This window comes from Eulemur rufifrons, chromosome 7, assembly GCF_041146395.1.
Source record: "Eulemur rufifrons isolate Redbay chromosome 7, OSU_ERuf_1, whole genome shotgun sequence".
Taxonomy (NCBI): domain Eukaryota; kingdom Metazoa; phylum Chordata; class Mammalia; order Primates; family Lemuridae; genus Eulemur; species Eulemur rufifrons.
The window spans coordinates 273,144,190-273,163,976 of NC_090989.1; the positions used below are offsets into that span (position 1 = coordinate 273,144,190).

The 19,787-nt window shown below is 35.8% G+C and overlaps 1 protein-coding gene across 1 annotated transcript in view; it reads right to left on the minus strand.

The window, feature by feature from the left end:
- Positions 1 to 2,315: 2,315 nt before the first annotated feature.
- Positions 2,316 to 19,787, minus strand: part of MEGF9 (multiple EGF like domains 9) — a 95,783-nt gene continuing 78,311 nt past the window's right edge. The window contains exons 4-6 of the mRNA XM_069476725.1: positions 14,016 to 14,159; positions 8,816 to 9,085; positions 2,316 to 7,016 (exon numbers count right to left, since the gene is read on the minus strand). Of these exons, the coding sequence (XP_069332826.1) occupies positions 6,571 to 7,016; positions 8,816 to 9,085; positions 14,016 to 14,159 (860 nt within the window). The 3' untranslated portion in view covers positions 2,316 to 6,570. The remainder of the gene's footprint in view (positions 7,017 to 8,815; positions 9,086 to 14,015; positions 14,160 to 19,787) is intronic.

A 19,787-nucleotide genomic window follows, 5' to 3' on the forward strand; every position in this document is an offset into this window, starting at 1 on the left:
AAATTGGTACAGAAGTCTCTGCTTTTTAGGACATTTCTTATGAAGGATTTCCAGAAGTGAATTTCTTGAATCAAGACCAATTTACCAATTTTACCAATTTACATACAGTAGGAGAAATTTTATTGCTGAAAAACACGAAATAAAAACCATCTAAGTAGTTGTTAATCTTTTGGGGATCATGGATCCTTTTGAGCCTCTGATTAAAGTATGGCTCTTTTCTCCAGAAAAAGACACGTAATTGCATTCATAAATAAAACAGCATACAATTTCAAGGGTTTCTCAGATCTTCTGAAGCTCATATATTGACACCTCTCTTGAACAAGAAACGTTGTCCTCCCATTGAATATAAGATTTCTTACAATACTTCACCAAGTAAGTTCGTATACCAACTCTTGTATTGTAAAGTACCTTTTGTTTTAACCACCATTTACTGAGCACCCACAATGTACCAGCAATGTGCCAGATACCAGAGACAGAAGAATAAATGCTCCTGGTTTCAAGTCTACTGGGGAAGACACAGGCAAGTATTTTATAATAAAACATGTGCAGTAAGAAAGATATTCATTAAGCAAAATGTAGGTACAAATTATGGATTGATCAACTTCCCTTTACCAGGGGTTTGCAAAGAATGAACAAACATTCTCAAGGATATTACAGGTAGAGGAAATCATACCAGCAAAGGGGTTATATATGCCCATATAAACTGGCATATATAGGAAATTATACATGAGATTAAATATGGTTGGATTAGAAAGGCAATAAGCATGGGGAAGGGAAGAGACTCTTCCTTACATGGATCAGAGATTAAAAAAACAGTATTGACATATACAATTTTAGCAGTTGGTCTGACAATACAAAGGAAACCACAAAAGAAAATTTCCTCCCAAACGCTTCCTTTATTACCCAAACCTACTCTTATTACATACAAAGAAAACATTTTGCCTGTTTTTCTCCAACTGTCTGAAGTGCAGTGTTCAATTCAACATACAAGGTTTAAACCCTACTTATTATTAATACAAACAAGCAACACATTTTAAATTTAACATCGTCTGATGGCTTTCATTTTGTACGCAGAAGTATTTGAAAGCCTGTACAATCATTACTACAATAATTTCTTCATAAAATTGCCTTGAAAAACTAACTTGTAGGTAAAACTATGATTTTAACATTGCTTTAGAATGTTGATTTTCAGCCTGTGATCTCATGAAAAACATTTTGTTGTTTTTAATTTAGCTTAACTTTTTAAATATAACTAAGCACAATTGTTATTATACTTTGAAGTTACTGATTTAATTATAATGGGGCATGTGGAATTTTTTTAAACATATGCATCTTATACTCCTATGGAAAATGAATACAACCAGTCTTGATAATGCAATCTAGTAAATGTCTTTACTTGATAGATTTTCATTAAAAGTATGAATACAATACTACAAATGTTTTTGACAATATTTCCCCTCAGTGTGGTAAGTTTGTATATTTTACTTTCTCTTGCAACTTTGTTTAGTTAGATTTCTGCCATGCTTATTCTGTTCCCTTATGATAACATCCAATTCATATACATCATAGAACCACATTTATAAACATATAAGGTGTGATTATAATCAAACCTGTTTTCATGTGTGGTAAGAAAGAAAAAACAGGGTTTTAAAATGTAAATATCAACCAACTGAAGCTGAATAAACCAGTTTAAGTTTATAAAGCTCTTAGCACAAAGAGATGATGAACTTTTTTTTAATTTAGAGATCTCTTAAGAGGCCATCCCATCAAAGATCGCTTAGCTTTGTCAAAATAGAGAATCTTCAAGGGTTCCCCTAAAATAATAAAAAGATGTACTCTCATTACAACTTATCTAACAAACACATAGAATATGGTTTCCCTTCCGATTTCTACTAAAGAAGTAGTTTACATGTGCGAAAAAGAAATCCAAAGGGAGCAAGTTTTCTCTATAAAATTTTTACGGAAATCCCAATGGATCTCACAGGGAATAGGCAAAAGCACAAACAAGAATATATGTTAATATGCTTTCTTCTCATGTTTTGTTTTCTTAAAGGGGGAATCTTTATGTTTTTTTCCCCCAAGCAGAAAATATTTTTAAATGAAATTAAACAAAATACCATGGTCAATAAATGAATGTTTCAAAGATTTTCATGAAGTGAGTTGAAAAGAAATGATCCTTGACATATATTTAAACACATCTAACAACTCTGACCACATAAAAAAAGTAAAAGAACAAATCTACAATAGGTACAAATTATATACATTTATTTTTTAATAATTTTAAATAACACTCTTGTATAAATTCTTTCATATATTCAAATCATACACAAATTTAGAAATGTATTATGAAGCCTAGTACAGCATATGTATGAGACACATTTTTAAAATTTATGTTAGAATTTTAGTGACATAAATACAAGTTTAATGTTTCAGAAACATTTCCTAATTGCTTGGGCTGATTTAATGTATTACAGAGTGCTTGTTCCTAACATTAACACTTGACTTTAAATCATTTAGCTTTTGGACTAACTTAGATCTGAAGCCCTGGGCTCACATTCTAGGGCTGCTACTGCAGCTATTGCGTATGCTTAAGTAACAAGAAAGATTCCCGATTGCCTTTGACAAAGCATCATTCAGCCACTGACATTTTAATGATCCATAACATTTAGTCCATTTGATATTATTTGACTTCTTCAGATGGATCAGTGCATACTTCCTGCTTTTCCCCTTGGCATAGTCTCTGGCTCAGGGTTAAAGAGAAAAATTCATTAATCTTCCTTTACTCCCCCGTACACATCAAACTCATTTTAGCTGCAAACTCCTTACTATCAAGAAGATCACAACAGATCAAAGGTTCTTCATGGATGAGGCCAAAAATGCTTTCCTTGCTGTAACAGATTACATGGGGTTTTGTGGGGTTTTTTTTTTTTTCACTTTTTTGAACTCTTTGTGGAGAGCTTTCCTTGATATGTGGAAATTCACCTCCTATCCACATACCCTACAGTATAAGTATGAAGGATGTTCATTATAAGTGGTGTTATGTTCATCAGGTGTCCTTCAAAAAATACGGGACCGAGGCGAATGATCTAATAACTCAGTTCCAATTGAAGCTGTCAAGAGGAAATACTGTTGCTTTAGCTGCTTCCAAAAGAGCACAAGGACTAAATATCCTAAAGGCACTCAGCTGACCAAAATGAGAACTAGTAGGTCAGTGAGTATTGCTTTAATGGTCAATTTTCCTAGGAATAACGGGGCTGGAGAATTGCAATATAATTTGAGGCTTATACAAATCCTGTCCAAGATATTCTCTCTCCTCCCATCCCGTGTCTATTTTCTGTTCTCCTCTCATAAAATCTAGGTATCCCTGGGAAGAGTAATGCTTTAGGTCCATAGGACCTTAGTATAAATGAGGTTTAGTTTTTTATTATCATTTTTTCTCTATAACCAGAGAAATTCCATTAATAGGAGAGTCCCAAGAAATAGAGGGTAGAGGAAGGGAGGCGGAGGAAGTAAGGGCGGATGAAGAGATACTTAACACTACCTCGGGCATCTAACTATAAGAAATGCATGAGAGCTTACTAAAATGAATTAATGGAGATAAAAGTATCACCTAATAGCAGTATCTGTCATCATTCAATAAGATTCACATCAGTCTTATCTTCTTTAAAAATAACACATTTCTAATCTCTAGACAAAAGTTCTTCCAATATCCCTGCTGCTGGATGCCACAGTGCCTGGCAGTCATGCCTTTGCAGGAATGAATATTGTGCAGTGCATTCCATGCTAGTTTTCTAGTCTGATTTCAGTGGTAGATCACTGCATGATTGGTTTATATTTTAAAGCAAAATTATTTCCACAAGCAAAAAGCTGGGGACACTAAAGGATATTATTTAAAACAAATTTTAAGACTTTTTTTCATTAGGAAAATTTAAGAACATGACCTAGGAGCTGTTAAAAAGTATTTACAGGTAAATATTTTTTGTGATTCAATTTTTGCAATACCTTTTAAGGTCTACTTTAAGGAGTTCCTCCATGGCCAGAATCCTCACTATTTGGCTTTGGCTCTTAAGCTCCAACAGACATTCCTTTTTCTATTGGGTTAATTTCTGTTTAACAAATGCTTATTTCTCACTATCCTCAATCCTGGCCTCTTTTTTTTTTTTTTTTCTGAGGGGAGGGGTATGTGGGAGGAAGGCAGGTTTGCCACTTTGCCCAGTTCCTTAGAATTGTGCATGGTCTGTACCCACATATGCAGCAACTGCTGGGGAAAGCCAGTTTTCCTTTCCTGCTTAGAGAGATTAGTTCACTTTAATGAAGCACAGACTGGCAGTTTTGTTTTCTTATCACTAATACTAGCTTCAGATGGCAATCTTCCTGTGTTCTTTCCACTAAGTCCTTCATAGGTGTATGGCCCTGGACTGCACCTGGTACTTAAAAAAATTAGGAACATCCACAGTGGGACTCTTCTTCCCAGCCTTCTTGTGTCCATGGCTAGTCAATTTCTGCATTAGTATATAATCGAAAGAACATGTGCTTTAGAGTTAGACATCCTGATTCCAAGCCTAATAAGGACATACATTGTGTAGCCTTGAACAAGGCAATTAGCCCCTCTGTGCCTCAGTTTCCTCATCTATAAAAAGCGGACAGCAATTCCTTCCTCGGGGGCTATCATGAGGAACAAAGGACATACATGTGAAAAAGTGCTTTGCAAACTACACAAGGTTAAAGAAATATTAAATAATTTTAATATAACGTAATGTAACCTCTACTCTTAAGAGCAATGGCCAAATACACAGAGCACCCTCAGGTTACCAGAAATAGATTACTTGCCTGTACATCCTTGAGAGCATCAGCTCCAAACCCTGAGAACAACTTAGGGGTCTCCTATAAAGGGAAGACCGAATTCTAGGTTTTTCTCTGGGGAAGTTAGGCAAAGGGGTCAAATTGGATTTCCTAAGTCTAATCTAATAGGAAGTCTTCACTTTTTTCTAACCACTTCACAGTTTGCTGTTCCTCCTAATAAATATCTATATTTGACTTCTGACCACTTTTTCTGGCTTGTTTAATCCACAGTCTGTTAATATTATAATAAATGAGAGCAACAGTAGTTGGCCTCTAGGAAAAAAATTGCGTCTAAAAGCAAGGACTAACTAAACACGCCCAACAACAGAGCTAGCCTCTAACTAGACAAGGAGATGGGAGAACTGTAGCACTGCAGGGAGATGGCATACCGCACGGCAATGAATGACAGGTTATGTTCAAACGTAGGCTTTTTTTATGGAGGGATATCAGTATTTCACAGGCACAAAAACTAGAGATTCCAAGTGAGTGATGATGGCTTTTCTTTTGGAACTAAAATATTCCTATCCTTTGGAAGACTATCTTTTACATTCAGGAAAAAAAAAATTTTAATGAGGGTATGTTTTATATTAATGTAAATCTATATAGCGTGGACAGTGTCTAATTAGATGAGTATTGTGGAGAATGCAGCCTGTGTCCCAGCTTAACAATTATTGACTTCAAAACCTATTGCTTGAATCTATGGTAAGTCAAAGAACATATAACTCTACTTTTAGATTGAGAGAGGAAAGAAAGATTACAAACATTCAACCTCTTATAAATTTTAACAGTGTCCAAAGAGGGACTAAAAATGACTGATCCTCACCAGAGTCCCAGCTCTAGCAATATTGCCAACTATTTTACAGTATTTTAAGCAACCCCCATATTTTCTTTTTACAACGCCATTAACTGCTGTACAAATAAATTCCAGATGATAAAATATGACATGATTTTTTTTACAAATAGATACAATGTTGACCAGATATGCTACATTAACTATGTACACCTTATTTCTCCAGAGGCAGGAATATTCCTTATTTTTTAGACAATTTATCATTTACACTGAGACCCTGAGGGGGACCGTCAGCTTCCTGCTCCCAGTGCTGCCTTCCTCGACCATTAGAAGCTTATCCTGTGCTTTATTCTCATCACTGAGCAAGAATCCTGGGAGGAAAAATCAAGCCCTTCTGAAGATCTTCTTGGGACTTTTCTAGCCCTATTCTAGAAACAATCAAGACTGCTTATTGTGATACAGCCTAGACACCAGCTTTTCCTCAATGATGTCTTTTAGTACAGTAAAATGAATACAATTCCTGACCCTCCTTGTAAAAAAAAGTATTTCAGGAATGGAGATGAAGTCTTCCAGCAGTCCTTTCCCTCCATCATGTTGTTACCACTGGTTTGGTGAACACTTCCCCAGGAGTCTATCTGGAGGTCAAAGTGGATTTGGGCTGCACTATGGGGTTCAGCCTTTCCTTACTCCTATGTGGTTTGGTACAAAAATATACTTTACTTCAAGTCCTTAACGACAGTGAATGCTTCAGATCTTCATGGGAAAACTAAGAGCAATAGATAGGCTAAGCGCATTACAAATTTGTACCTGAAAATTCCTGGTGCACTATTTGCCTTTGTTTTCTCAGCAAACTCTACCCAGGTTTTGTCTGGGCCAGGAGCTGGTGCTGTCTTAGTAAGCACTGGGGTTTAACAGTCCAGGAGAATAGTTCCAGCTCCTTAGGCTTTGTAGTTATGTATGGGTGTTGTCAGGGTCAGTTGCCCATTGGGAGCCACTTCATTGCCATCATCTTCCAACAGTCCCGACACATCTGCGTTGGGAATGCTGTCATGGTAGCTGCTGAAACTGATATTGTCTTCTTTCAGCTCGATGGTCCAAAAGGGGGCATTGAGTTTCCGGTTTTGATACTCACGGTACATATATACAGCCCCTACAAATCCCATTAGCAGCACCACCACAATGATGATGACTGTCAAAATGATGATGTTAAACTGGGTCCATGATACATCAGCTAAAGCTGAAGTGCTGTTTTCAGAAGTGCTTAAGATAGTCTGCAGGGTTGTGGGGGAAAATGTACTATTTATAATAGGGGTGGGCACTGATGTGGTCAAAGAGGCATTGGAAACCAAAATGGTAGAACCTTCGGGTGTTGGAACAATAACTTCTGAAAATAAAAACAGAGAATGAAATGTAAAAGACAAAATTATCTAGTTTTGAGAAACAATAAAAGAAATACACATGGGAGTGGAGGTTGATGTGGGATGTTCACATGATAGTCTGCTTTAAGGTAATGCAAGTTAAAAATAATTTTAAAGGAAATACAGTGATAAGAATCAGGGTCTAGAAAGCTAGATTATTACATCTGTGGCTGTTTTCTAATATGTACAATATCGGTACTAAAACCTTTGGGAAAATTCCAGTGTTGGAGTTTTCTATCCTTCTTTACTCTCAGATAGAGTCATATAAATTCCTGCAAACGCAGTTAATATGTCACTACTGAGTTCTAAATCATGTGGTTAAAAGTGACAGGGATAGATGGTAATCATTTGAACTCAAATAAGTCCAACATGCCCGATGGTCTTTCATAAAGGTAAAATTCTCCTCAAAGGAGGTGTAGGAAAAACTGTATCTCTAGTTACATCAGAAAAGTACAATTTAAATTGTTCAGGGTCAATGTCAGCCAAGAAAGAAAATAGCCTTCCCTTAATTCCATGTGTAGTAATTCTTCCTTTGTGTAGATTATAGCTATTTTATAGTTAAAGTGCTATAGTTTGTACTTCTAACGGCAGCATAGCTCAGCAGAATGATCAAAGGGTTTGAAATCAAATAGAACTATGTGGCTGTATATAAGTCACTCTTTCTAAAGCTCAGGTTCCTTATGTGTAAAATGGGAATAATAATATCAACTTTGCAGAATTCTTGGAAAGGATTAAATGGGATAATGTACTATGCAGCATTATCACATTTAATGCTTACAGTGCTTGGCACATAGTAGGTACTCAATAAAATGGTTACTATTATTATTATAATATTATAATTATAATCACCACAGTCAGTCACATCAATTTATCCTACAAAGAGGCAAAGTTTATATGTATTACCTAATACTTAATAAGAAAAATCATACCTTCAGCTTAGTATGGACAAAGTATGCCTCCCAAATGGGAGAGATCTCTAGCTAGTGATAGGGTTCAATTTGGATCTTTTAGACTTGATCCCGATAGCATAAGGATATCAAGAAAATGGCAGAAAGATGACAGTTGCTACAGACCAACAGTTCATCAGCCTCATATTCAACATCTGTTAGAATATCAAAGAGTGGTTTGTAGAACAGCGTGGTCTCATCTCTCTGTGACCTAAAATGCCCTCAATATCTCTAACTCATCCTGAATTTATAATCATTAATTTTTTCCTAATCTTTACTGAACTTCCCTGCAAGAACATATTTTGCCATATGAATATTTTTTTCTTTTAAAAATCAAAAGGAATATTATTGCTATTTCTTCCATAATATGTGGGAAAACTTCGGCCCAAAGTTAGGATAGAAGCTAGAATGAACTCTAGTTTCTCAGCGGGAACTTCTATCACATTATAGGTCCCTACTTGAAAAAACCTTTGATGATCACTGGAGGTGATGAGAATAAAGGAATCAAAGAATAAAAGAAATGATAAGACTCTAATTATTAACATAAAAATAAAAGTAGATGAGGAGAAAATGTGAGAACACTTTTTCTCACTGTCGCAATGACTTTGTCTTGGTCCTCAAATTTCTGGAGTTGACTTTGGAGTGTCAGGAGAGCAGCAGGAATGGAAAGAAACCTCTTTAGGCAAATATCTACCAAAATCTATTTCCAGAAACTCCTCTGGTAGGATTGGAACGTTTTATAAAGCTAAAGGTAGCTGTCCTGAAATTTTCATTGCTAGGCTTAGATATTAAATTTACAACCTTAGGTGAAGTTTTACCTTTCTTGATGCAATTTCCCTCGAGGTCTTGAACATAACCTTCTAGGCAGTTTTCACACCAAAACCCAGTGGTGTTATGGAGGCAGTTGATGCATTCACCACTCTCGGGCTTGCAAATCTTTGGAGTTTTATCTGGGTCCACGTGGCCATGACATTGGCACTTTCTACAGATGCTGTCAAAATTGTAATAGCCATTTTGACACGTATTGCAGTTCTGGCCTACGTAACCATCTTTACACTGGTCACATTCAGGTTCCAATTTATCCAATTCTAAAAGAGAGAGCACCAAAATAGTTTAGTATAGTCTCAAGCTACAATTAAAAATGCAAAACAGCTACTAGTCCTTAAAAAGATTTATAAAGCCCTTCTTACTATCTCCTCTCAATCTTAAGAGACATATGGAATCAAACTAATAATCTATACCTAATAACAATTTTCCAGCTTATTGTAGGAATGATGGGGCCATCCAGAGAACCTATTCAGAAAACAAAAGAAAGATGCTTACAAAAGGAGTCTGAATAATTATGATAGGTCGGCACTCTTGTATTTTTTTATTCCTTTCTTCTCAGACATGCCAGACTGAATAAAATATAGCTTTAACAAAAACTTCCTCCATCCCTCCCCTACTGAAATGTTGATACTCCCCAGACTTCTATTCTTGGCTTCCTTTTCTTCTCACTCTGCTCATTCTCCATGGGTGACTTCATCCACTGATATGGTCAACAATTCCAAGGTATGTATCTCTAGGCCCTACCTCTGCCCTAAATTCCAAAATATATACTAACAGCCTGCACACCTGGATCCACAAACATCTTAGTTTAAGCCGTCATGATTTCTTACCTAGATTACTGTAGCTACTTCCTAATGGATCTCTTTACTACAATGCACCCCTACATTCACTTTGAACTTCAAAGTAAATCCGAACATGTTACTTCTCTAGAGAAAGCTCTTCAATTCTAACTCCTAAAGGATTAAGTGAAAATATAATAGAATTTCCATATCCTTCATAATCTGACCCCTGATGACTATTCTCAATTTTTCTCTCTTCACTTCATACTCTACCACTCCCTAAGGTTCAGGCACATTAAATGGCTTAAGAGTACTCCCAAATACTGCCTGCTTTCTCCTCTCTGAGCTTTTGTACATACTACTTCCTTTGCACGGGGCGTCCTCTTGCCTCCCTAACCTCGCTTCACCTTGCAGATTCAATCTATAGGAATTAACTCAAGTATCATCTCTTCTCAAAAGCATAAAAGTTCCTTGATTCCCTCAGTTTGGGATAGGGTTAGTCTATGCTTATCTGTAATGTATGTCATTCTAAATTATAATTATCTGATTACTCGTCTGTCTCTCCCATTAAACTATGAGCTACTCAAAATTTTTCTGTCTTTATTTCCAATGTTTGGCATAGTGCCTGACACACAGTATGTGTTCAATACATGTGTACTAACTGAATAATTTTACCTTAGGCAGTGGGAACATACCCATCTGCTGCTTTTTTAAATTCTTCATAAGATTTAATTCATGATTCTCAGTTATGTTTAATGAACAATTTTTAATAATCAATGACCCATAATTTTATTTATCTGCTAAATGGATTAGCTCCTTTCTAAGCATTTACTATTAATAATTATACTAATAAGATCATCCTGTTATCTGAACATAGACTTATTTTATTATAGCAGGAGTACTTTACAGTGGTCATAGAACTTGTGGCAATTAATCATATCTCTGATGTTCTTTATGAAAAATGAATCCCTTTTGTCTATTTTACTATTGCTTTTTAAAATGGCTTTACTTGAGATATAATCCACATACCATACAATTCAACCATTTAAAGTGTACAACTCAGTGGGTTTTAGTACATTCCCAGAGTCGTGAAATTGATAAAGAATTTTAACTTACCACTTACAGTCCCAGTTAGTGTATTCTCAAATAAGTTACTAAACTCTGGGCCTCAGTTTTCCATATCTCAAATAAGGGAATTAAACCAGAAAGACTAAGGTTGTGTTAAACAATAAAAGGTGGCAGTCGAATGATTTCATAACCCATGCAAATAATGATATGCAGGAAAAAATACTCAACAAAAAGGTATATACTCCTTGTTATCATGGAACTTATAGCTCACAGTGGTACCATGCTTTACAACATTTTTGCACATCAACAACTATAGCAACAATAACTAATATGAAAAAATTCCTGATGAAATAGATCAAAGGACTGAAATTAAGGTTTGTGAAAGTCTTTCATGTCTGTCTTCTTCAAACCAATTGGACCTCAAGACATAACATGCAAAGGTTCTGCCTCCTCTTTCACTCCTTCTCCCTTATACTTTGTTTCTGTCATTCCTAAGTAGTTCCTTGATCAAATTAGCTGTTTTAACATTTTTGTACCTTTGTTCATATTGATCTCTTTATCTGAAATGTTCTTCCTTCTCCTGTCTACCTGCTAAATGCTGACTCTGATCACAAGACTCAGCTTTTATATCACATCCTCTCTGAAGCCATGGCTGACATTCCCTCCACTCCAGGTAGAGTAACTATTCCCACGTGGTGCATCCACTATACATATACCCATGATATTGCACTGCAATTATTTGCATGTTAGTGTTTCCACTAGAAACTGTGAGCTCTGAGAGCATCAGACTATCGAAATTGGCTGGGTACTTCCTACCCCTAGCCTGCAGTGTGAACTCAATATGTTTTGGTTTTTGTTTTGTTTTTTCAGAGACTTGCTCTTTCACCCCGGGTAGAGTGCAGTGGTGTCACCATAGCTCACTGCAACCTCCAACTCCTGGGATCAAGTGATCCTCCTGCCTCAGCCTTCCGAGTAGCTGGGACTACAGGTACACGACACTGACACCTGGCTAATTTTTCTATTTTTAGTAGAGATGGGGTCATACTCTTGCTCAGGCTGGTCTTGAACTCCTGAGCTCAGACAATCCCAGAGTGTTAGGATCACAGGCGTGAGCCACCGTGCCGGACCAATATATGTTTTCAGATGTATTCATGAGTGCCAAATTGGACTGGTCAGATTCCTGTTCAGTCTTTGGTTTTGATTTCCCATTCACCTCTACAGAGGTACATTTCTGGATAGCCAAATCATTCTTCAAGGCCCAGTTCAAATGAAATCTGTTCCAGGAAGACTTTTCTATACCTCCCACTAGGAAATTATCCTCCCTCCCCTAAACTCTCATGACTCTAACTCTGTATGTCTGACCACTCTCTACCTGGAGTTATGGTCATCTCCCATTCTACACACTGAATGTGGATTATCAGCATTAACCATATGTCGGGAATGAGGATGAACTGGTTAAAAATATAGACATGATCTTTGCCCTTATGAAACATACAGTCCTTGGAAAAGGCAGACAAGAAGAAAGGATTTGCAATATTTTGCTTTTGTTAGGCATCATCTTTCCATAGAGAAGCCTTCTAAATTTTAAATTTATAATATGAAAGTGAATTCATTCAATTATTCAACAATCACTTACAAAGCAACTACCAAAAGCCAGGTCCTATGTTCAAAAGGAAAGTTACTCTAGATGTACCAAGGACTAATATAAGTTCTCATTTCGAATTCCTATAAAATTCTAAAATCTTAAATTCTCTGATACTAGCAACGTATCAATATGCTTATAAAAATAATAAATCCACTACAGAATTCTGATATTGTGGAAATAGATTTAGATGTGAATACATAATCTTTTCATATTCCTGACCCTGGATAGTGCTCCTCCTAATTTAACTCAAAAGTTTAAACACAGAGCTACTATAAAGTTCCCTGGTGGTCTAGGGGTTAGGATTCGGCGCTCTCATAGAGCTACTCTATGACCCAGCCATTCCACTCCTAGGTATAGACCCAAGTGAAAACATATGTACACAAATGTCACAGCAGCATTACTCATAATAGTCAAAAAGTGGAAACAACTCAAATGCCCATCAATTGATGAATGGATAAATAAAATATGGTGTATTCATACAATAAAATATTATTTGCAATAGAGAGGAATGAAATACTGATAGATGTTACAACATGGATGAACCTGAAAATATTATGTTAAATGAAAGAAGCCAGACACAAAAGGCCATATATTGTATGATTCCATCTAAGTGAAATGTTCAGAATAGGCAAATCCATAAACAAAAAGTAGCTTATTGGTTGCCTAAGGCTGGAGGAAAAGGGAGTGACTGCTAATGGTTACAGGATTATTTTTTAGTTTTTTTTGGTGGTGGGGTGACGAAAATGTTCTAGAATTGCTTGCAATGATAGCTGCACAACATTGTGAATGTAAAACACTGAATTTTACATTTTATTTTTTACTTATATATTTTTGTTGAGACAGGGTCTTGCTCTGTTGCCCATGCTAGAGTGCAGTGGTGTCGTCATAACTCACTACAACCTCCAACTCCTGGGCTCAAGCGCTCCTCCTACCTCAGCTTCCTGAGTAGCTGGGACTACAGGTGTACGCCACCACACTGAGCTAATTTTTGTAGAGACGGGGTCTCACACTTGCTCAGGCTGGTCTCGAACTTCTGACCTCAAGTGATTTTTCTGCTTCAGCCTCCCAAAGTGGTAGGATTACAAGCATGAGCCATCTCACCCAGCCTGAATTTTACATTTTAAATAAATTATCTGGCATGGGAATTATATCCCAATAAAGCTGTTATTTAAAAGGCAAGGAGGGAGATAAGAATCCAAACCAGAACTACCCAGCTAAGGTGCTCCCAAATTCGTAACAGAAACTATGTGAAATAGTAAGTGCTTATTGTGTTAAGCCACTAAACTTTAGGATAGTAGGTTATGCAGCAATAGATCACTAACATATCAGGAATAAATGAAAGTTAACCATATTTGTAAGATTATCATATAGACATAGTTAGTCAACATTATTAAGTACCTAGGAAGAACTATTTAATAATTAGTAAATGTTACCTGGAAATAGGTGAGCAAAAGTTGCTCAGTCTTGAAGTCCCTGTATATTAACTCATTATACTGCTTTTTAGACATTTTAAGGCTTATTTCACATATGTATTTGGATTAGGGTGTGAATACCTAGAAAGGATAACTTTTGCTGTTTTTATAACTTCTTTTCACCTATAGCATCCAGAACTTTATTCACCAATGCAATTTATACCTATTGAAAACTGATATGCTGATTTTTTTTCCTCTAAAATAAAGAATTAGAAAAAGGTCTTACTTATGCTGCAACTGCCTGTAGAAGTCACTGCTGAACAAGGGCAGCGAAGACATTCTTTAGTGGCATTAGGACTCTGATAAAATCCTTCTTTACATTTCTCACAGTGATTTCCTTTGCTATTTTCCTGGCAGTTTAAACAAGCACCTAAAAGAAGCAAATTATTTTAAAAAGTTAAAGAACATGAAAAGCACAGTAGCTTTCAAAAGCACAGTAACTTTCAAAAATCATTCCTGCAACAAAAAGACCATAAGAAAAAGAAAAAGTAACAGGGATTGGATAGAGTTCTTTTCTATTCCATCTTACTTCTACACTGGCCATGTCTATGAACTATGTCCCCTATTGCACTGTAAACTCCTTAGGAAAAGGCTGGGTACAGGATTAACAGCACAATAAGCCTTTGTTGGTTGACTTAACTACATACCACAAGCAGGCCAACTATGTGAAAAGAAAAAATAAAAACAATCAAAATACCTATTAATAGAAGAATAGATAAATTGTGGCATTTTCATAAGTGAACTAAACCCTTTATGCATGAACATGCTTAAATCTTAAAAACAACATTGGTTGAAAAAGCAAATTGCAGAATGATACATACAGAAGGAGAATACTTCATAAAAATTTAAAAACCACACTAAGAAATACTAAGTAAATGGATACATGATACACTAACTAGATGGATACATACACATATAGTAAAAATTAAAGTGTGGACTGAGAGAGTATAGGGGAATTTTATGCTCTGTTTATCTGTGGAGGGAGGGAGAAAAACAAGACTAGGGAGGAACACAAAGAGAATTCTAACTTTATTTGAAATCTTGTATTTCAAATACTTAACTATATACACATACCCATATGTATAAGTAGGAATCAAAATTCCAAAATGTTAATCTTTATTAATTCTGGGTGAGTACGTAGGTATTTGTTATATTATTCTCCATAGGTTTCTATGTTTAAAACTTCAAAATAAAAATAAAAAATAATAAAGAAAATAAACAGGAAGGAAGCAAGCAGAGTTATGTGTTCTGTAGTAATACTTGGTACTCTATTCATAAGGATGTTCCACAGACACTGAAGCAGCGTAACATCTGAAAATAGGACATGAGGAAATACAGTATAATTTACATTCCTTCTTTATGGGGCCATGAAGATTCAAAGGGACACTTAGAACTACTATTACATAAATGAGTGAGTAAATTCTACAGAGAAATCTAGGAAGATGATGGAATTTCACAAAATATGCTAAATACAATTCAATACTAAAATTGTTCATAAACAGTCTTATTTGATTTCTTTTCCTTAGTAGTAGAAGTATTTACAAAAAAAGGAGAGAGAATGAGGCTGTGAAATAAAATGGTCTTACAACTGAAGCAAGATTTGAAAAACCAAAAGAATGAAAATATTATTAATATACACAAATCTCAATTTTTAAGTGATTACAGTAGAATTTTCCAAGACATCATGAACTTATTGGGAAAGACACCTTCAATAAGTACTTAACTTTGAATTAAATCTAACTTGTGTGTAAATATCATCACTTTACATCATATAATTTTTAAGGCCTCATAGCATTAGTGACATTTTTCACATATATAACGAAATAGTCTATACTCATACAGTGATAAACTCTTTAGGTACTGGTTTCTTTCCAGATCTTCTTATAACATAATCCCTTTTTAGCTATGTAGCTTTGTGACAATAAAAATAGTTGAAATGGATATACTAGGAAACTGTGGATTTTAGCTTTAAAAGTAAAACAATTTTAAACGTCAAATTCTTCTGCAGATTGGAAAAGTTAAAACTTGCACTATGTGCAAAATCTGTCTACCTGCTCTCCCCCTATTAAAAATGTTCAATGGAAAAAATTTAAGAGAAAAAGTTCTCATAAAGTACTAAACTTTAATATAAAAATACTCAAAAAGGCTAACAGCTCCATAACAAAATTTGGATGTTTGGGGTAAGATGTATTCCAATAATAAGTCCTTTGTGTATGACTGATGTGACAAGAAAAGGTCATGTCACTACACTTTTAAACAATGACAATATATACATACTTTTAATACTTTTCTCCTACAATGCTACTAGGTCTACATGCTTATTATTTGGTGGTTTTTTTACTATTCTAGCTCAGACTCCAAGCCTTTGTGACTATAAATTATATCACAATATAATTTCGCTCCCTTGAACCACTTATTATTAGAATAGTTCAAATTTTTTCCAGAAGAGTTTTTTATTTCTATTTGTTTTATGCCATACCCTGAAATGAGAGAAGTCAATGAGTAAAACATAATCCTACATAGTAAAAATGCTATCTCAAAAGTAAAAATGAAAGCAAGTATAAGAATAAAACTCATCAGTTCTTGAATACTCATTACTGTTTATATTGCTTTAAGACAGTATATACCTGAAGCACAGGTATAGAGAAAGAAAGTTAATAAAGATAGACCAGATATATACATGGGCAACATATGTAACCTGCAATTCTGTATCCCCCATAACAATAAGATGAAATAAAAAAAAAAAAACATAGACCAGATATAAATATAACTGGAATGTTAACAATTGCTGTGATGGGCAACAGTCCTCACAACGTTTTCCCCCCTTCTAATTCTCAAATTGTCTCTAGTATGTATGCATCACTTGTATTTTTATTATGTTGATCTTTTTCTGATTATAAAATAACACATTGTAAAATATATCACATGCACATTATAAAATACATTAAGAACCCAAGCAATTTTAAAACACTTCACATAGAAACTTGAAGATGATTTTTATAATAAAAATAAAAACTATAACCTTTAAAATCCATATACAGTAGGAATTAATAATGTGAATTTGCTTTTCTAATAGCTTACAATTCCTCTCTGAGAAGCAACATAGTATAAGAAAAGTGGTATAAGATTTAATACCAAATCTGCGTTCCATTCCCAGCTAAACCTCTCACCTGCTATGTTACCTTAAGCAAATACCTTCTCTGATATTGTTTTCTTTTTTTTCCTGAGCCTAATTAGACAAGGAAGAAATCTAATATTTATTTTTCTTCTTCTCTTCTTTACTACCTTGCCACGACTGAACACAACAGAAGAAAATGTACCCCAAAATGGCCAGTGGATTTCTCCTAATTCTCAGAAAGATACTAAGTGAAGTATTTTTAATTAAAGTATTAAAAATGAACATAAGAACACAAAATATAGCTAAAGAATACTAACTTGAGTTAGATGCTCCAAGAGAAGCAAGAGAGCATGAACAAAAGAATGAAAAGAAAGTATGTGCCCTTAAAATCCAATCTACAACCATTCTCATGAGTGCATAGAGGTAATTCTAGTACTGACTACCCAATACCACCAGGGCTGGCTTGGATGCACTGATGTGGCTAAACTGTACCAAACTGAATGTGCCCCTGGCCATCTGCCCTACTAAGAAGGCTGTGTGCCAGTCATTACTGTTCATTAGACGGAAAGAACCTGGATGAGAATGTTCTACCCTCAGGAAAAAATGTTTTAAACACTTGGTTTTACATCTGAGCACTTTTTTGGTAAAAGCTAATTTTCACTTTTCTAATCTGTAAAATGAGATACTAACTCCTTGGCTAAGGATTTCACAAAATGTAAATATTTCAAATGGTGAACGTCTATTCCATAGGATATGTTTTCTCTTTATACCTTAATTTTCTGATCTGTAAAATTAAAAAGCTAAACTAGATGAAATCTAAGTTTCCTTTAAATCTAAAATTGGAGAAAATTTCTTTTATAATAAGTGATATATAAAAATTAGCTGAAGTTTAACATTGTTCATTATGCTCTGTCTAGAACCTCCTGAAACACAACATACTGCCTTAAAATTCACATTCTTGGCTGGGCGCAGTGGCTCACACCTGTAATCCTAGCACTTTGGGAGGCCTAGGCGGCAGGATCGCTTGAGGCCAGGAGTTCAAGACAAGCCCGGGCAACATAGTGAGACCTCATCTCTCTACAAATAAGAAAAAATTATTCAGATGCTTGTAGTCCTAGCTACTAGGGAGGCTAAGGCAGGAGGATCACTTGAGCCCAGGAGTTTGAGGCTGCAGTGAGCCTCAAACTGTATTCTAGCCTGGATGACAGAGAGACCCTGTCTCAGAAAAACAAAAATCACATTCTTTTTGCTGGATGGCCAAACATGGATCACCCTCCCCCCCAAAAAAAAAGTAATGAGTGTTTCCTGAAGATGATTTAATGTCCTTGGCTAAGCATCTCAAAAATCTAGTAGGGATAACCAAGAAAATAACTGGTCAAAGAAAAGAATGTAGGGCTCCTTTCCAACCAAATTCAGGGATAAAACTTTGAAAACAAAAATTGTTACCTGTAAAAATACTTTTCCTTATTTCCTTTTTTATTTTGCCTTTCATACTTTATATATAAACCTGTCAGAAATACAGGAATGTACTTTGTTGTAAGAAGAAATGCCTTCTCCTATATAGGGCAGAAGGCAAATTTTAATCTGTCAAACTGAAAGATGGCCGGTGTGGAGCATAAGTGAACAAGGGAGAGAGAGTAACAGGGAGAGAGAGTAACAGGAGAGGAGGTCAGAAAGAAGGCAGGGCCCAGAAAATGCAAAGTCACACAGGCCATGGAAAAATACCTGAATTTTATAAAGAAGGGATGGGAGGCCATTGCAGTGCTTAAGCATGGAAATGGCATGATCTAATTTCACATTTAAAAAGATTGCTCTGGTTGTTATGTGGAGACCGACTGTGGTGGTGTTGGGGACAGGGGATGGGGAGATAAGAGAGGAGGCAGAAAGACCAGATGAGAGAGTACAACAGTAGTTCCGAGATGAGAGTGGCTTGGACAAGGATGATGCAACAAAGGTCATGAACAGTGGTCAGATTCGGGGTATATTTTGAAGATAGGGCTGATAGATCTTGTTGATGGACTGGATATTTGCAGTAAGAAAAAGTATAAGAATCAAATATGACTCCTAGGCTTTGGGACTGAGCAACTGGGTGAACAGTGCCAGTTACCAAAATGAAGAACACTAGGGGTAGAGCAGGGCTTAGCTTATAAAGTAAAATAAACAGTTGTTTTGGATATGTTAGGTTTATAATGCCATTTAACACATTCAATTGGGCTGGGCATGGTGGCTCACGCCTGTAATCCCAGCACTTTGGTAGGCCAAGGTGGGAGGATCACTTGAGGCCAGCTGTTTGAGACCAGCCTGGGCAACATAGAGAGACCCCATCCCTACAAAAAAGAAAAAAATTAGCCAGGCGTGGTGTTGCACACCTGTAGTCCCAGCTACTCAGGTGACTGAGGCCGTAGGATAGCTTCAACCCCGGAGGTTGTAGTGAGCTATGATGACACCACTGTATTCCAGCCTGGATGACAGAGAGAGATTCTGTCTCTAAAAACCAAATATTCATGTGAAGATGTCAAGTAGTCTACTAGATATTTGAGTGTGGAGGGAGAAATGTAAATATGATAATAAGCACATATAGGTGGCATTTAAATTAATCCAGGAGACTAAATGAGATCACTTAGGGAGAAAGCGTAAATGGAGAAAACAAATTTGTCAAGCTCTGAGCTTTGAGGCACTCCAGTGCTTGTAGTTGAGCTGAGGAAGATCTAGCAGAGCTAAGAAAGAAAAGCTAGTTATGTAGAAAGAAAACCAGGAAAAGTATGATACCCTATAGTGAAGTCGTTGAAGAGTAAAGGATTGGTGAACTTGGTCAAGCTACTGGGGTCAAGTTACTGACCATGGGATCCCATGAATACATAAAGGCACCTTGAATTCTTA